The sequence below is a fragment of the Ailuropoda melanoleuca genome, chromosome 6 (assembly GCF_002007445.2).
Source record: "Ailuropoda melanoleuca isolate Jingjing chromosome 6, ASM200744v2, whole genome shotgun sequence".
Classification (NCBI taxonomy): Eukaryota; Metazoa; Chordata; class Mammalia; order Carnivora; family Ursidae; genus Ailuropoda; species Ailuropoda melanoleuca.
The window spans coordinates 73,458,938-73,475,064 of record NC_048223.1 but is presented as its reverse complement, the minus strand read 5'-3'; the positions used below and the strand labels follow the sequence as shown (position 1 = coordinate 73,475,064).

The 16,127-nt window shown below is 51.6% G+C and overlaps 1 protein-coding gene across 1 annotated transcript in view; it reads right to left on the bottom strand.

Moving 5' to 3' along the window:
* HK1 (hexokinase 1) overlaps window positions 1-16,127 on the bottom strand; it is a 67,458-nt gene that overhangs the window by 27,861 nt on the left and 23,470 nt on the right. The window contains exons 3-7 of the mRNA XM_011234262.3: window positions 10,630-10,778; window positions 5,920-6,039; window positions 2,729-2,824; window positions 2,030-2,129; window positions 1,732-1,915 (exon numbers count right to left, since the gene is read on the bottom strand). Coding sequence (XP_011232564.2) covers window positions 1,732-1,915; window positions 2,030-2,129; window positions 2,729-2,824; window positions 5,920-6,039; window positions 10,630-10,778 — 649 coding nt within the window. The remainder of the gene's footprint in view (window positions 1-1,731; window positions 1,916-2,029; window positions 2,130-2,728; window positions 2,825-5,919; window positions 6,040-10,629; window positions 10,779-16,127) is intronic.

Here is a 16,127-nt window from a genome sequence, read left to right as displayed (position 1 = left end):
TCCATCCATCCATCCATCCATCTCCCCACACCCCCATCCATCCACCTCTCCACCCCATGCCCCCTCCCTATCCACTATCCATCCAAGCATCCATCCACTTATCCATATCTATCCATGCATCCAGCCAGCCACCATTCTAAAAATGTTTATTGTAAGGCAACTGTGGGGCCAGTTCACAGTTCAGCCTGGGGATAAAGTTCAGCCCCTTAGAAAATTCAGAAATACTTCAAAATGGATGGCAGAGAAATCCAGGTTTCCACCTAAGCCACAGGGGATCCCCACACTGGGACTGGGATACAGACAAGGGCCTGGGTCGTAGCTGCTCCCTTATCACAGGTAACTGCCCTGCTCTTCTGATGAAGTGACTGACAGTCACTATGGGTACAGAATTTCTTATCTGAAACGCCTGGGGTCACACTTGGGAATGTGGGAACGCGAGGATTCCAGAGACGCAGTCTGATGCATATTACACATATTACAGAATAGCCCTGAGCTGCCCGGGACAGCGGCGCCATCAGGCACACCCACGGTCTCCCGCAAACTGTGTGAGTAGGCACAGTAAACAGTTTCATGTCAGGTGGGGACTGCAAGTTAGGTGAATGGATTGGGGGCAGGAAAACCTTTGGCTGTCAGAGCTTTGGAACTGGCATCCTTTATCACAAGCTGGTACCCCAGTCTCAGGAGGCAAAGTAGATGTTCAACTCTGGGTCTAAGAACTTAACATTCTCGAACTGGAGAACCTCGTTTATTCACCACCACCATTCCCGGTGGAGGGAGGCTAGCCATTGAAGCGATTCCATTAACTCGGATGGAAAGCCCAACCATCCAGCCCAGGGTATGGAGATCTTTGCGTGATGGGTTTGAAAATGACGAATGAACTCCCATGTCTCTCTGGCACAAGATAAGGACTATTAAGCCCAACAGGGTCGCTGAACATCTCTCAGCACGCTGACAGCATCCAACTCCAGGAGGAGGCTTTTGGGAGGGCGATCAAAGAGAGCTGGCAGCCGGCTGGCATCCCAGAGAAATAGGAGCGTGCACCGCAGGAACTAAGGAGCTCAAACCAAGAAATGCCCACACCGCCCTAAATAATGTCACTCATACCTCTGTGAGCTCGCCACGGCCAAAAATAACCTGCCCCATAAGTCTGACGCTCTTTATCAACTCTGACCCATCCGCCCATACATAACATGGGAGAAGTTGGTCCATTCTCTGGGCTCCCTAAGGTCTGTATGACTCAAAAGGTTTGCACCCCTTCCTCTGCACGACAGACTTTCACATGTGGGACATACCTCCCCAACTAGCTCTTCAGTGCCGGACAGGAAGGGGCTCCTCTGTACCCTCGGAGCTGAGCGCAGAGCTCTCTGCTCGCCAGCCGCCCTGCCTCCTGCGTGGCCTCGCTCCCCTGGAGTGGCGATGCTAGTGACTCCAGGGTGCGTGAGAGTTTTCAAATTCTAGCTCTATACTAATGCTTCTGTGCTCTTCCTCTTCAAATTCTCTACCAAGACACAATTACAGCATAATTGGACAAAGAGAAAATCATTTAAAATGGCCTTTAAAGCTGCACACGACACAGCCGCATAGCTATCCAAAGGAGTGATGGATCACACAAATTTGATGGGCTTCTCGCTTTGTGATCACCTGCCTTTCTGTCCCTCATCTCAACCCCACACCTTTGGCTAAGTATCCCCGACATCATGCACATGACCGGTCAGAAAAGGTGGCACTCACAGCTGCTTCCCAGGGTTGAGAGAGCCACGGTCTATCTCCCGGTCGAACTCGGTGCGGATGTCTTCCAGGGACCCGTCGTCGCCGAAGGCCCCCCACTCCGTGTTGATGCACATCCTCCCCTCATCGCCTTCCACCAGGTCAATGTGCCTCAGTTCCTCCATGTAGCAGGCATTGGTGCCAGTGCCTTGGAGAGACAGACCAGATCAGAAGCTGCGACCGCACCAAATCCCGAGAAGAGGCTGCCTGTACCTTCTGGAAACACAGGCTGAGGGCAGGCACGGAGAAAGGGAGACGTTACCGATGATGAGGCCGACTTCACACTGCTGGTCATCGTAGCCACAAGTCATCATGGTCCCCACCGTGTCGTTTACCACGGCCACAATGTTGGCATCGTAGTCCTGGGGACACAGAAGGGGGTATCACCATCCACTCTCACGTGGAGCAGAGGTCACCGACCTCCAAGAGAGCACGGCCAGCGAGTCCCCGTGTTAGGAGCCAGCACTGCTCCTGTGGGGATGCGGCTCTCACTGCTGCTGGCCCTCAGATGAGCCAGATTAGAGCGCAGTGATTACATTACGGAAGCCGCACGGTCACCTGCATTACCTGGCTTAAGATTCTTTCCGAGTGGATTTCACGCACGGTCCGCAAACCACACATTACGGTCCTGTGCTGCCAACCCTTGTTCCAACCACACAGGCTGCACCTGCCTGCGTCAGCTGCCCCCACACTGCCCAGTGCTCCTGTCAGAGGAGGCAGCCCCTGCCCCAGGGCTCGGCCCCTCCGAACAGTGCTTCTAAAACCCTGCTTTGAACCACCCTGACCCTCCGGGCTGTGGACCCTCCCCGTTCACCTGCCTGGGTCTTCAAGACACCTTATGTGAAGCCTCCAGCCATGCACTACTGCCCCCAGGAAGGGCCTGGTCTGTTTTAGATCCCAGCCTTCTCCCCACACCAACCCCCTCCACGCAGATGGGACAGGTGGCCCTGAGAAAAGTTACCCCACGCTTCTTGATGGCTTTGTTAAGCAGCTTCACCACATCCATTCCCTCCACTCCGCTCGCTTTAAATTTCTTTGTCCAGGTTATCAGGATGCCCTGCAAAGGAGAGCAGATGGGGGTTGGACGAGGGCTGGGAGGCCTGCAGAACCCCCAGGTCCCTGGGGAGGCTGCTCGAGCGCAGTGACCAAGGAGGCCCAGAGAGGACAGGCGGCTCCCTCCAGACCACACTGGGTAACCAGAGAGCCAGACTCCGCCCCGTCTCCTTCCACCCATCTGCAGGACGGACTTCTCTGGGGGCTGCCATGGAAAAAACCACGCAGCTCGCACTAGAATCCAGCCAGTGGCTGGCCAGGACAGTGGTGTCACCCAGCGTGCAAAGCTAGCGGGATGTCAACTACGCAGCCGGACTTCAAGTAAAAAGAGAACAAGAGAAACCCTGTTATTACCTGATGCCCAGAGGCGAGCCAGAGCCCAGCTTCCACAGCCCTGAGGAAGGACAGGCAGAGCCAAAGGGCATAGAGAGACAAAATGCCAAGGGAATTCTTGGCTACTGATCTTCTAAAACCAGGCGCTAGAGACTTAAGAATAATACCAACTAAATATGCTTTACGCCTGTTCCCAACTTTGGAATTGAATCCCATTTGTGCACAGCAACTCCACTATTTATACAATAGGACCCATTTCTGTTTGTGTATTATTGGAGAAACATCAAAAAGGCTAGACAGCCAATGGTCACTCGTTCAGGAATCAGGAAGTGTAGGAATTTTACTTTTTGCTTCACATCTTTATATTATCTATATAAACAGCTTTACATATTACTTTTGTATTTTTTTTAATCAAAGATACTCGAAAAAATAATTGTTTTACTTGACAGTTTTTTCTCTGAATGGAGAAAGTTGCCACGCATGCGGCAGGGTTGGGAAGGGCTATCGTTCGGGCCCCGTGGGCCTCTGGGGGTGCCGCAGGATTGGGGCGCTTGCCCGCACGCGGCCTGCCCCGCTCATGGTGAACGCCACACGGCCCGTAAAATGCACGGAAGGGGGACTGCTTGGGAGACTCTGCGGTTCTTGGTTCAGCAGCAGCCTGCTCCTAAACCAGGCATTCCAGAAACCCCTGGACACTGTTTTCTTCCCCTCAACCCCAACCCCCACAAGCCTCAGAGAGTATGTTCTTGAAAGAATGTGGGGCTGGAAATCAGGAGACCGGCCCCATCCTCACACCTCTGCCCACTCCCTTGTAGGCAGCTCCCCCGATTCCTCGGAGGATCACTTTGCTCATCTGTGCAGTAAGGCAGCTGGCCTAGATCTGGACAATCTTGAAGGTTCAGGCAGCCTTGAAGAGTGGGCACAGGCCCCCCCGGATGGGTAATTAGCCTGTGGTCCACTGGCTTCCCCACAGGCAGTGTGGCCCAGCCTAGAAGCCCTCCCCGGATGGGGGTCAAGGCCTGTGGCGGGGAGGGCACTTCTAGCCGCTCTGGCCACAAAGCCCCTCTAGCCGGCATATCTGCACTGCCCTGTGGAGCTCTCCTGCCTCTGAGGATATTCTCTCCCCTTCTGCAATGCCTTCTTCCCCAGAAGATCGCACCTTTTGTGGGGCAGGCCCCATCTGCTCCCTGTCCTCTCCGGGGGCCTAGCCCGGCCACACGGGGATGGCAGCCGGGCAGTGGTCACTGATGACAGAGCAAGGTCGAGCAGTCACTTCATTCCCAGGCCACCCTCACCTCTCATGATGGGAGGGGGTGTCAACGCTATCTCCGCCTGGGGGGACATGACTATCACATCTCCACTCTCAGAAGCCAAAGGAAACTTAGTACCAAGAACAGGCTTTGAGAAAAGTTTGGGAAGACACCGTGGAGGCCAAAGTGATCCGAACACCTTGGAGGTGTCGCGATGCCAAACACCAGAGAGTCTGGATGGGCCACGGCGGTCCTGATGGAGTCGGGGACAGCAGTGTCTCCGAGGTCTTCAACAAGGGAGAAGGAATGGGTGACAGGAACACCTGGGATTCTGGTCCTAGATCTGCCATTAATGAGCCCTGTGACCTTGGGAGGTCTGGTTCTCCATCTGGGGAATGAGGGGCTTGGCCTACTGAGCTCTCAAGCCCCCTCTGGCTCTAACATGATGTGATTACACAAATGACAGAGATGGAAGGGCTCCAGGGCCATGAAGTGGAGCCCAGGACGGGGCGCTTACCCCACCAATAAAGAGGTACAGGGGAGCTGCCCAGAAGCATGGAGGGGGCCATGTGCACCGACATGACTACCCTGCTGGAAAGCAGACGTGAGGAGCACAGGCTCGGGAGCCGAGACGCCCACAGCGGATCTGGGCTCTGCTGCTTCCCGGCTGGGTGGTCCTGGGCAGGTTCCTGACCCCTGCTAGCCTCAGGGTCCTCATCTGTAAGCTGGGAACACAAGCACTTCACGCACGGTGCGTCTGAAAATACCGTGTGCACTGCGGCGTGCGCGTTAGGACTGAGCCTGGCACCTGATGGAGCCTCGGTACCGTGAACTCTCAGGGTCCCTATTATGAGGAGTTTGTTCCCAGGTTACTGTTTGTGTGTGTTTCTGTCTCTCGTGGAGAAAAGGAACAAGGTCGCATCACGCGCTCTGTCTCTCTGCAGTCCGCTGAGGTACAATGGTGCCACAGGGTATGTCTGAGGCCCTCCTTGCTAAGCAGGTGAACGAATGAATGATGACCCACAACGTGGGTGCAATGATCCACCCCCAGGTCACAAAGGGCCTCTCTGGGCCTGGAGCTGCTCAAGGCAGAAGCGCTGGAGAGGCGGCCCGGGCACCCAAGACGTGGGGCCCTGACCGGACTCCCCAGGACCAGGACGGCCTCCGGGTAAACCCCACATTGCACAACCCTGACAAAAGGCTTGCCCGCCTCTCTCCATTGCCACCAAACCTACTTGCTTTTCTTTCACTTGCCTGCATTTCATAAACGTCCCCACCTACCTAAGGGCCACAAACACCGTGACTCATCCCCAGGAATACGGAAATCATGAAGTCATTGAAAGACAAACACAGTAACATGGCCTCACATTAATTCCTACAAATGTTTCTTGAGAAATACAAGATATGCAGGCCATCCGTCTGGTGAGCAAAAGGGAAAAAGAGTCAGGAAAAGGGGCTCATCGACTTTCCCACTCTGGGGCTTCTGTGGGACCCGTCGATCCCAGCATGTGCTTACCTCGTCTATTTTGGACTGTCGACAGGGGAAAGAAAACGTGAATCCCACAGGTAATTTCTTGTCCTTGATTTTTTTTTTCTCCATGAAGTCTCCCAGGCACTCGGCCACGTGATCAAAAAGCTGGAGGAAGCACGAGAGAGCAGTCAGGAGGGAGAAAGGGGAGCCCACACAGAAAAGAGCGCGGCCACGCCAGCTGCCCATCCCCATGGCACCCCACGGCACCCCACAACACCCCACAGCCCTGCTGGGAAAGCCACGCTGGGTGTGAATGCTAGAGAAAGAGTCCCTTAAAGAGAGACTTCCGTGCAGGATGGCACAGTGCAGTAAGCAGTTCAAACCCTTCAATCGCAGCTAGCCTATCCGGGATGACGAGTATGTCTCACTGGGTGCTGAGGAAATTTTAAAGTAATAGAAAATCCCTTCACCCCTCCATAACACCTGGGTAGTGGGTACCTGTCAGCCCCCGGGGCAGGGGGGAGGGTGTCTGGCCCCTTCTCTGGGTCTGTATCTCTATCTCTACATACCTCAGTCTGTGCAAGTTCCAAAAATTCTATGGGCAGTTCCAGAGCCTCTAGCCCACTTGCATGATTTCACAATCTTCAGACTGTCCTATTTTTACATTTTACTGAAGTCAGATAGGCACACACAGAAAAGTGCAGACATCCGAAGCACAGAGTTCACTGGATTCTCCCCGGCCCACCGGCCGGTGTCACCAGCACCCACGTCAAGAAACACAACTCTGCCAGCCCCCAGACCCCTCCCTTGCGCTCCCTGCGGTCACTGCCACCACCTAAGCCCCCAAGGGCGGTCACAGCCACCCTGACTTCCGGCACTCTGGATCCCTTCTGCCGTCCGTCTACTATGTATAAATGCAAGGAGGGCGCCCTCTTTGGTGTCGGCCTTCTTTCCCTAGACATTATGTGTGGCAGGGTCATCCACACTGTCGTGTGCCCTGGTAGACTATTCATTCTCACTGCATTTAGTGGATTTTAATTTAAGTTCACCTGGTCCATGACACATTGCCTGGGATATGCATACACATCTTAGGAGCCACTAGAAAGAGCATAGAACATGGTTTCCCTAACCCCTGCATGAATACTGTCAATGATGGAAGGCTCACCACCTCTGAGGCAACCTTTCTGGATCTCTCTAATACCTCTCGTCATCTCTAAAATGCATCCAGAACTGAATGTAATGTTTCATATGTGTTCTGAACACAGGAGAGCTTAGTTGAATTAAGAACCTCCCTTTTCCTTAGCTCTATACCTCTATTAATGTAATCAAAGCATATATATGCTTTTTTGGCACCCAAGCCACAGTCAGGTAACCCCGTCTTTTTCACATGGCTGTCATAACACTAGACTTCCCCTATGTATGGGACAGACACAGCTACAGAGCTTCTAGAAGGCCAGAAGAAGGCAGTGTTGGCGGGGCCAACCACACGGTCACAGAAAGCAATCCCAGCCCATGTTCCCAGACAAGGCTATCTTCCCGAAAGCTTTCCTCGCAGGGATACCCTCGAGAGGGGGCCAGAAGTCATGATTCCTACCCCACCTTTCCCCAGAGGTTCCTGACCCAGCTCTAAGGTCTGACTTCCCTGCCGGGGTAAAGGAAAACCTGCCAATTTTGAATTAGGAGCCTCTGTCCCTGAGTCACTATTACCCAGACCGTGGCTGCAGCCAGTGACTCTGACTGAAGAGACACATGACCACCTTCCCTGGAGGAGCCCGGCTAAGCTCCCCGCGACCTGCATTTCTAAGTAACATTAACCCATCACTAAGTCCGTCCACGAGCCCCATGTCATCTGCACCCACAAGCCCTAGGCCCCCTGTGGCCCTCAGGAGAGATGGCCGGCGGGTGGAAGGAGGGTGGAAGGAAGGCTGAAGGCAGGAAGTAGCCAGGAGAAGTCAGGCTGAGGAAATGGATTCCCACCGATGAGACGCTAGGGCAGCTCCCAGATCCAAACCAAACACAGCCACACCGCAGTGCTCTGTTAAGAAGGAAATGCCCACAGCCAGGAGCTCCCCGCCTGCTCAAAGAGACCGGAAGCCACCACCACACTAACCCAAGCCCGTGACCGACCAGGGAGGGAAGCTAGGCGACGTCACTGGGCTCAAAATTCTTGTGTCTAAAAAGCATTATTTTTTTTCTCTCCTAGCAACATGATCATTATTTTAAAAATCCCCAGAGATTCAGGTGCAAAGGGTAAAAAGGACGAAAACAAAAATTTAATTTATTGTTCAAAATTTCCCAAACTAAAGTGATTTTTAAGAAGCCTGCATTTATGCTTCCAAGATTACTGACGCTTAAAGATGAACTGAACTTTTTGGGATAGCGCGCGTGCATGTGTGGGGGTGGGGAGAAAAAGATAAAGCAAATAGTTAACAACTGGGGAATCTGGATGAGGGTATATATGGGAGCTCTTCGTGCTTATCTTAAAACTTTTCCATAAGTTTAATATTATTCCAAATAAAAGGTTTAAAAATCTATTTAAAATTCCTGCACATAACAGAAGATGAGCTCACAACCCCATGAATTCAGGGCTGTTCACAGTCTGTGAGCCTGAGTTGCTTCACGGGCACAATGGGGCCCTTGGCCTCCTACCATATTCTACAGGTCAATCAGAAAAATGGTCCGCTGATACTTATGTCTAACCTCAAACCAAACTTCTGAAGGGGAGTTTCCTGTTTCATCCCTATTTTCAACTGCCAACCCTCTTCCTCATCCCCTGGACTCTCCTCCTTGCCCACAGCCCTCACATCTCCTCACCATCAAACGATTTTAAAGACGATAAAGACAAGACCCAGGCTCAAAGTGTTCCATGGTGCTAAAACCGTAACAACTGGAACCAGACTACACGCGTGCAAACCCCAGCTCTATCACTTATGAGCTGTGTGACCCAAGGGGCTGCTTGCTTAACATCTGAGCCTCCGTTTCCCCATCTGTAAAATGGGAATGATGACAAGAGGAGGTAACCCATACAACGTGCTGACGTCAGCAACGCGCACGTAGCGAGCACTACAGAAGTACTGCTATAATAATATATCATCGTTACCACCGTTATCATCCTCCTCATCGCCTTTTCTTTGCAGACCGCTTGAAAGGGAGAGGGGCAGAAACAGACAGCAGGAAACAGTGACCCGGAGCTGAGAAGATGGGGACAGAGGCTGGGACAGATGAGGTCCCAGGGGCGCAGTAAGAAGAAGTCACTGTGGAAGTGAATATACAGCCAAGTGTATACCTGTTGGGGGGCCCCCCCTTAATTTACAGACTCTGCTCTTAAAAGGTCAGCCAAAGCACACAGGAATGTCTCAGCACGGGGGGACAGTCCCGATGGTGAAGGCAGCAAAGGTGGCTCAACCCAAAGGCCCATGGGGAACAGACAGTGACAGGTCAGTCCTTGCCTCCAGAGAGAGCAGGATGCCAATGGAAGGCTGCTGACTACTCGCAAGAAGGGTAATGCAGCAAGCACCGGGCGGGATGAGGAGAGCTCACAGCTGGCAGCCCTCCTGCACACATCGGAGGGATGGGCCGGTTCCTGCAGCCCAGCAGTGGAGGGATAAGCAGGGGAACCTCCAGGCAGGGCCATCCAATGAGTGATGCACTCCTGTCAGCAGCTGACTGAAACGTGGTTCGTCTGTTCTGGAGACAGTGTCTTCTTCAACGCTCCCTGTGACAGGGTCAGAAAAGCTCTGAACCCAAACCCCCAGGAGCAGATAAGGCTGGGATTAGCCCTTTCTCTCAGACCAAAAACAAAAAACAAAAAAAACCCCACAACAACAAAACCCAGCAGAGCGCTGGCTCAGGGCCCCCCCACATTAATTTAGAAGCTAAGTAGAGTCAAAAGGAGAAGGCTCCTGGGTCTCGTCTCAAAGTCCAGCTCAGAACGAATGAGTTTTCTGGAGAACTTAGTCATGAACCTTGACATGAACACACCCTTCCTAAAGCAAATATTTGGCAAGCTCTGAATACAAATCCTGGGCAGCGCCCTGACTCCAGAGGCGAGCTACAGCCCACAGGGGCCGCAGCCTCTGCGGGCGGGCGGGAGAAGCAGCTCCCACACGCAGCGGGCTAACGCGACACACGCAACTGCAAACCACCATCGCAGGGTCCTCGACCTCTCACCACAACCAGATGGACAGGGCAAGGGCAACAGGCCCTTCTGATCCCGCCCACAGCCCCCTGGCCAGCCCCGGAAGACAGCCCTTCCGGGGGCGCCCCAGCAAGGGGATGGGCCTCGGGTATCAAATGTGACGGAAGAGGGGTGACTTCTGTACCAAGGACTCTCAGGAGCCCTTGACTAGCCCTGTCACAAGGTCACAGCCAGACCGTGCGAGGCCTGGGCCACAGCTGAGCTGGGTGAGGAGGCCAATGACTTGGAAGAAAGGGTGTTTTCACCCAAGGGCTCTGTGAAACCGGTGCCGGGGAGCCAACCCCAGGATCCTTAGGAAATGAATACATTTATCCACAGAGCTGCTGGGCCCCCGCTTCATACCCTCCAGCCTGTGAAAGTCCCAGGGGCCCCCCTCCCATCCACCAGTTTTCCCAGACGTGGGCCCTCCTGAGATAGTCACTCCCTTGCACTCAGGAGCCCCCCTCCACATGAATCTATGAGGGACTCCTTCCAGGGGCACAGACACCAGAGCTCGGGGGGCTGGTTCCCGGAGGTATGAGCCCACTGGGGCCGATCCGAAGGGCGCGGGGACCCACCTGGCTTCCACTGCCATGCACGATGTTCTCCGGGGTGTCATAAATCTCGGACTCCATGTGAACATTCTGGTTTTGCTCGTGATTCACTTGTACCCTCAGAATTCGAAAGGAAGACCCGCCAAGATCCAGGGCAATGAAATCTCCCTTTTCTGTTTGGGGAGACAACAGGTATCACATCAGGGTCACATGTGACAGGAAGGCCCCACGCTTTGCCCACTTCCTGACAGGGTCTGGCTGGCCTGCCTCTCCCCCATGCAACCTTCACCCAACCACTGCCCTGTCTGGAACACAGGCCAGGGAAACCGTCCCAGCCCGGCATGTGGCAGGCCGGCTCCAAGCAGGGGAAGGCGAGGGCCGAACTCTGTACGGAGGCCCACCCAAGCTTTCTCTAATTCCCGACCCTGTCCCCCAAACAGCACCATTATCCATAAAATACAAACAACATTTCAACTCCGACAACACCCCGTATCTCAGGTCCATCCCATGCCCTGAGTTACTGCCACACCTCCACTTATTCCCCGGTGGGGGGGGGTTAAATTGTGGTAAAATCTACATAACATAAAATTCACCACTGTAACCATCTTTAAGTGGCATTAAGCACAATGTTGTGCAAGCATTACCACCACCATCCATCGCCAAACCTCTCATCAGCCCTGACAGGGTGATGAAACTCTAAAACCATTCCCCACCCCTCCTCCCCCAGGCCCCGGTCACTGCCTCTCGCCTTGGGGTCACTACGGATTTGCCTCGTCTGGCTGGTTGACAGAAGTGGAACCACGCAACACTTGGCCTTTTGTGTCTGGCTCATTTTGCTTTGCAGTCTCAAAGTCCATGTCGTAGCACATGTCAGAGCTTCATGGCTGAGGCCGGTGCTATCATCACCGCCTGTAGTTTCCACACTGCCTGTCCGCTCACCTGCCAGGGTGCACCTGTGTTGTTTCCACCCGGGGACGGCTTTTAACAGAAGTGCCTCTTAGTCACGTAGGAGGAACTGGCTTGGTACAGTGGCATCCCTCAGGCCAATGTGTGCACTGACTGATATATGCCTCAGTGGGACACAGATGATGGCACCGTACGCCCGGGCCACCAGACGGCAGCAAGGTAGGAGGCCGTGGGAAGGGTCCCGAACCATCAAGCCACCACCTAACATTCTTTACCCTATTTCTCATTAGTAACTCTCACACATGCTTCCAAAAACGCGGTGAAAATCTGTGAATTTTACTACTGATGTGACATCCCCAACTGTCCCAATGGGTACCAGGCCAGGGGTGACAGCCACACCTGCCATCCCAAGCCCCCGGAGTCCCTGAAGCCCTCAATCCTACCGCAGCATAAATACAAGTCTGCTTGGGATCTCATTTTCCCAGGGAAGCATCTTTAATTTCTGTTTTTTGGTAATGGCATCATTGAGATATAAATCACCATACAAGTCACCCGTTTAAAGTGTGCGATTCCACAGTTTTTCATATACTCAGTCATGCCGCCATTGCCACAAACCCGTTTTAGAGTGCTTTCATCACCTCAAAAAGGAAATCCTGTACTCTTTAACTATCTCCGTCTCAAGCAAGCAAGCACCCTCTTTCCCCACTGCCCTACGCAACCATTAACCTACTGCCTCCACAGCTGTGTGCATTCTGGACCGTTGCTACGAACGGCACCAGACAGCACGTCTGTGGCCAGTGTCCTGGTGTAGCACGTGTCAGTACGTCATTTCTGGACGGCCAGATAACAGTCCACAACGGAGGTACCCCATTTCATTCACCCGTCTGTCTGTGGATGGAACATCTGGGTTGTTTCTACCTCTGGCTGTCACGAATAACACTGCTATGACTACTTCCACACACGTTCTTGTGCGGCCCTGTTTCTATTTCCCTTGGGTATACTCCTAGAAGGAGAACTGCTGTCGAGTGCAAACTCACGTTGAACTTTCTGAGGAACTCCCGTTGGTGTCTGAGGAGCTGCCCCATGGTCCACTCCAGGTGATACATAAAGGTTCCAATTTCTCCACAGCCTCAATTCTTATCATCACCTTATTTTATTTAGGTTTGCATTTCTCTGGCTAATGACAATGAGCACCTCTCTTCACGTACTTCTTGGCCATTTTTTACCATCTTTGGAGAAATGTCTATTCAGATTACCTGGCTTGTTTTAAAAATTGGATTGTCTTTGGAGTGTTGAGTTGTAAGAGTTCTTCACGTTCTAGATGTAAAGTCCCTATCAGATATATGACTTGCAACTATCTTCTCTTGTTCTGTGGATTGTCTTTTCACTTTCTTAATGGTGACTTTTGAAGCATAAAAGTTTTCCATTTTGATGAAGTACAATGTATCTGTTGTTTTCCTTTGTTCTTTGTGCCTTTGGGATCATATTTTAGAAGCCATTGCCAAATCCAGGGTCCCAGAGATTCACACCTATGTTTCCTGTCAAGAGTTTTACAGTTTTAGCTCTTATATGAGCTGATTTTTCTTTATGGTGTGAGGTAGGAGTCCAACCTAGTTCTTTTACATGTAGATATCCAGTTATCCCAGCACCATTTGCTGAAAAGACTGCTCTTTCCTTCACTGAACAGTCTTGGCACCTTTGTCAAAAACCAAGGGACCATACGTGTATGGATTTCTGAACTCTCAATTCTTTTTTTCCCCCAATTTCGATATGTAATTGATACACTGAACTCTCAATTCTGATCCACTGATCTATTATCCTTATGCCAGTACCACGGTCTTGATTAATGCTGCTTTGTAGTAAAATTTGAAACCAGGAAGTGAAAGTTCTCCAACTTTGTTCTTCTTTTTCAAGATTGTTTTGGCTATTCTGGGTCTCTTGAGCTTTCTTCTTATTATTTTTTAAGGTAATGGTTAGGAAGAAAAATAAAAGCTTCCCTTTCATAAAGCAGACGCATCTTTGTCTTTGATTCCACCAACCTGTCAGCCCTGACACACTGCTCTATTTCTGGAACTTAGAATGGTGTCTGATGTACAGTGAGAGCTCAACAAATGCTCGGTGGCTGCTTGATCACAGGGGCTGGTGACCCAATCATTCACTCCCTCAAGGTGGCCCTGCTTATTGGTCACTAAGCCCAAAGCAGTGATGCGGCCCACCGGTTGGTTTCTTAAATGACAGCTTTATTGAGAAATTATTCATATAGCATATAAACCATCCATTTTCTTTTTTAAGGTTCTTATTTTAATTCCAGTTTGTTACAGTTCATCCATGTTAAAGGGTAGAATTCAGTGGTTTTTCAGTATATTTACGGAGTTGCACCACCATCACCACTACCTAATTTTAGAACATTTTCGGCATCCCAGAACGAAACTCTGTACCCACAAGCAGTCACTCCCCACTTCCTGGCAACCCCTTATCCACCAACAACCGCAAATCTACCGTCTGTCTCTCTAGTTGTTCCTACCCCGGATATTTCACGTCCATGGACTCATATGAGAGGTGGTCTATTGTGGATGTCTCCCTTCACCTACTAGAGCGGATGTTTTCAAGGTTCGTCTCTGGTGGCATCTATCAGTACCTTACCCACCTCTGTGACTGAATCATATTCCATCGTACGAATATACCACATGATGCCCCTGGTTTTAAATCACTTCTATGATCCAAAGGAAACAGACCAAGGAAGAATGCCGGGAAGCAGGAGTCACAGATTTGTAGGAAATTCTGATACTGACTTTGTGATTTGTTCAAATCTGTTTAGAGGGTTTTTTGGTGTTTTGTGGGTTTTTTTAAGGATTTTATTTTTAAGTAATCTCTACACCCAGCGTGGGGCTCGAACTCACAACCCTGAGATCAAGAGTCGCATGCTCTACTGACTGAGCCGGCCGGGCGCCCCAGTTTAGAGTTTTCTTGGGGTTCCCATCAGAACCCTAATCCCCACGGTGCTTACCCAGTTAAAAAACTGAATTCGGTAGGAGGTGGCTCTTCCACTCAGGGGGACTAATTACTAGAATATCAAAAGCACTTTATTTTACCATCAACTAACATTCACTGAGCCTCTGTGCACTCCAGGTGCTAAGTCCTTCAGACACATCATTTTATTTTTAACTCCCTCAACCCTGTGCGGTAGCTACTGCTGTGATCCCTATTTTGCAGGTGAGCAAGTAAAGGCTGGGAGGGCTTAGGTGACTAGCACAAGCACACAACCTAAGTGGCAGAGCCAGAATGTGAATCCAAAGCTCAGAGTCATCACCACCGGTTCAAACTGCCTGCTGGACAGACCTCGTGGGCACGGATCCCCAGGGGTGGCAGCGGAGTGAGCCTTCAGCACCACCAGGACAGCCGCCCTTCTTTCTGGGGTTCCTCAACACCCACGACTCCTTGTGGCTTTTGGTGGTGTTCCACCTCGTTCTCCAGTGAAGACAGTGCGCACTGATTCCAACCACTTGCGCAGATGAACAGACACAGAGGCAAACACCGTGCTAGCATGAAATTATGGGTGCTTTTTGCTTTGTTTCAATGTTTTAACTTAATTTTTTACTGCTCTAATCTTTAAATAAACATTTATTTATTTTCTGTTTTACACCGACTTTACATCATAACTTAAAAAAAAAATAGCATGACCAATTTTTCGGTTGCTGGCCTTGTCAAAAGTCTCATTTTCAGTTGAATCAAAGGTCTTCCATGAAAGCAGCTTCAGGCGCTCAGGTTCCAGGTGTCTGCAGGGAGCTCCCAGTTCGTGGTGTCAGTGTCTGTGTGGACCCAGATCCGGTGAGAGCTTTCAGCCCCGGCCGCAGGAAGGAGTCGGGTTTCAGCAGCACCTCTGCAGGACCCAGGCCTGAAGTTTTTCAAGCAGGATAAATGAAAATGACCTCAGCTGCCGATAACCGGACGACTCTGGTCTTAGGGTATACGGGGCTGGGCCCCACTTCCGCAACCTTGCAAAGACCCCCGCTCCAGCCCAGCCTCCAGCTGCGGCCTGTCCACTCCAGCTCTCCCCTGCTCCTTTTTTCAACAAGTACAGGTCAACGGGGTCCCAAGAAGTTCAGTCAGAGCCGGCAAACCAGAAAAGGTGACCTTGAGATGTCAGGACAACACTAAACATGGGACACTCCCCACACCTGCAAGTGGGAGTTGACCGATTTGAGGAGGGCCTTTCCCAGAAGGCAGGTGACAAGGGTCATTGTAAAGCCCAGTGCGGTTCCTGATCCTTCCCTGAGCAGTGACCCTGGTTGCAGGGTGCATTTGTGATTGCTCAAAGAAATGGCAGCTGGCACCTGCTTGTGCAAATCACACTGGCAGCTCGGAAGACATGGGACAAATAGCCACTCATCTTCTCGGTTTACGGAGGAGGAAGCTCCAACCAATCCAGCTGAACGACTGGCTCGTGGTCACACCTCTGGCACTCAGAGCCCCTCCCTTTTCTCAGTCACTCACACAGTTGCAAATATTGTGATGCTCATTATCTTTTATGTGTAAGTATCTTATCTTCCTCAGTCGGATGATAAGCGACATGAAGGCGAGGGCAATGTAACAGGCGTACTTCCTCCCCGCCCCCC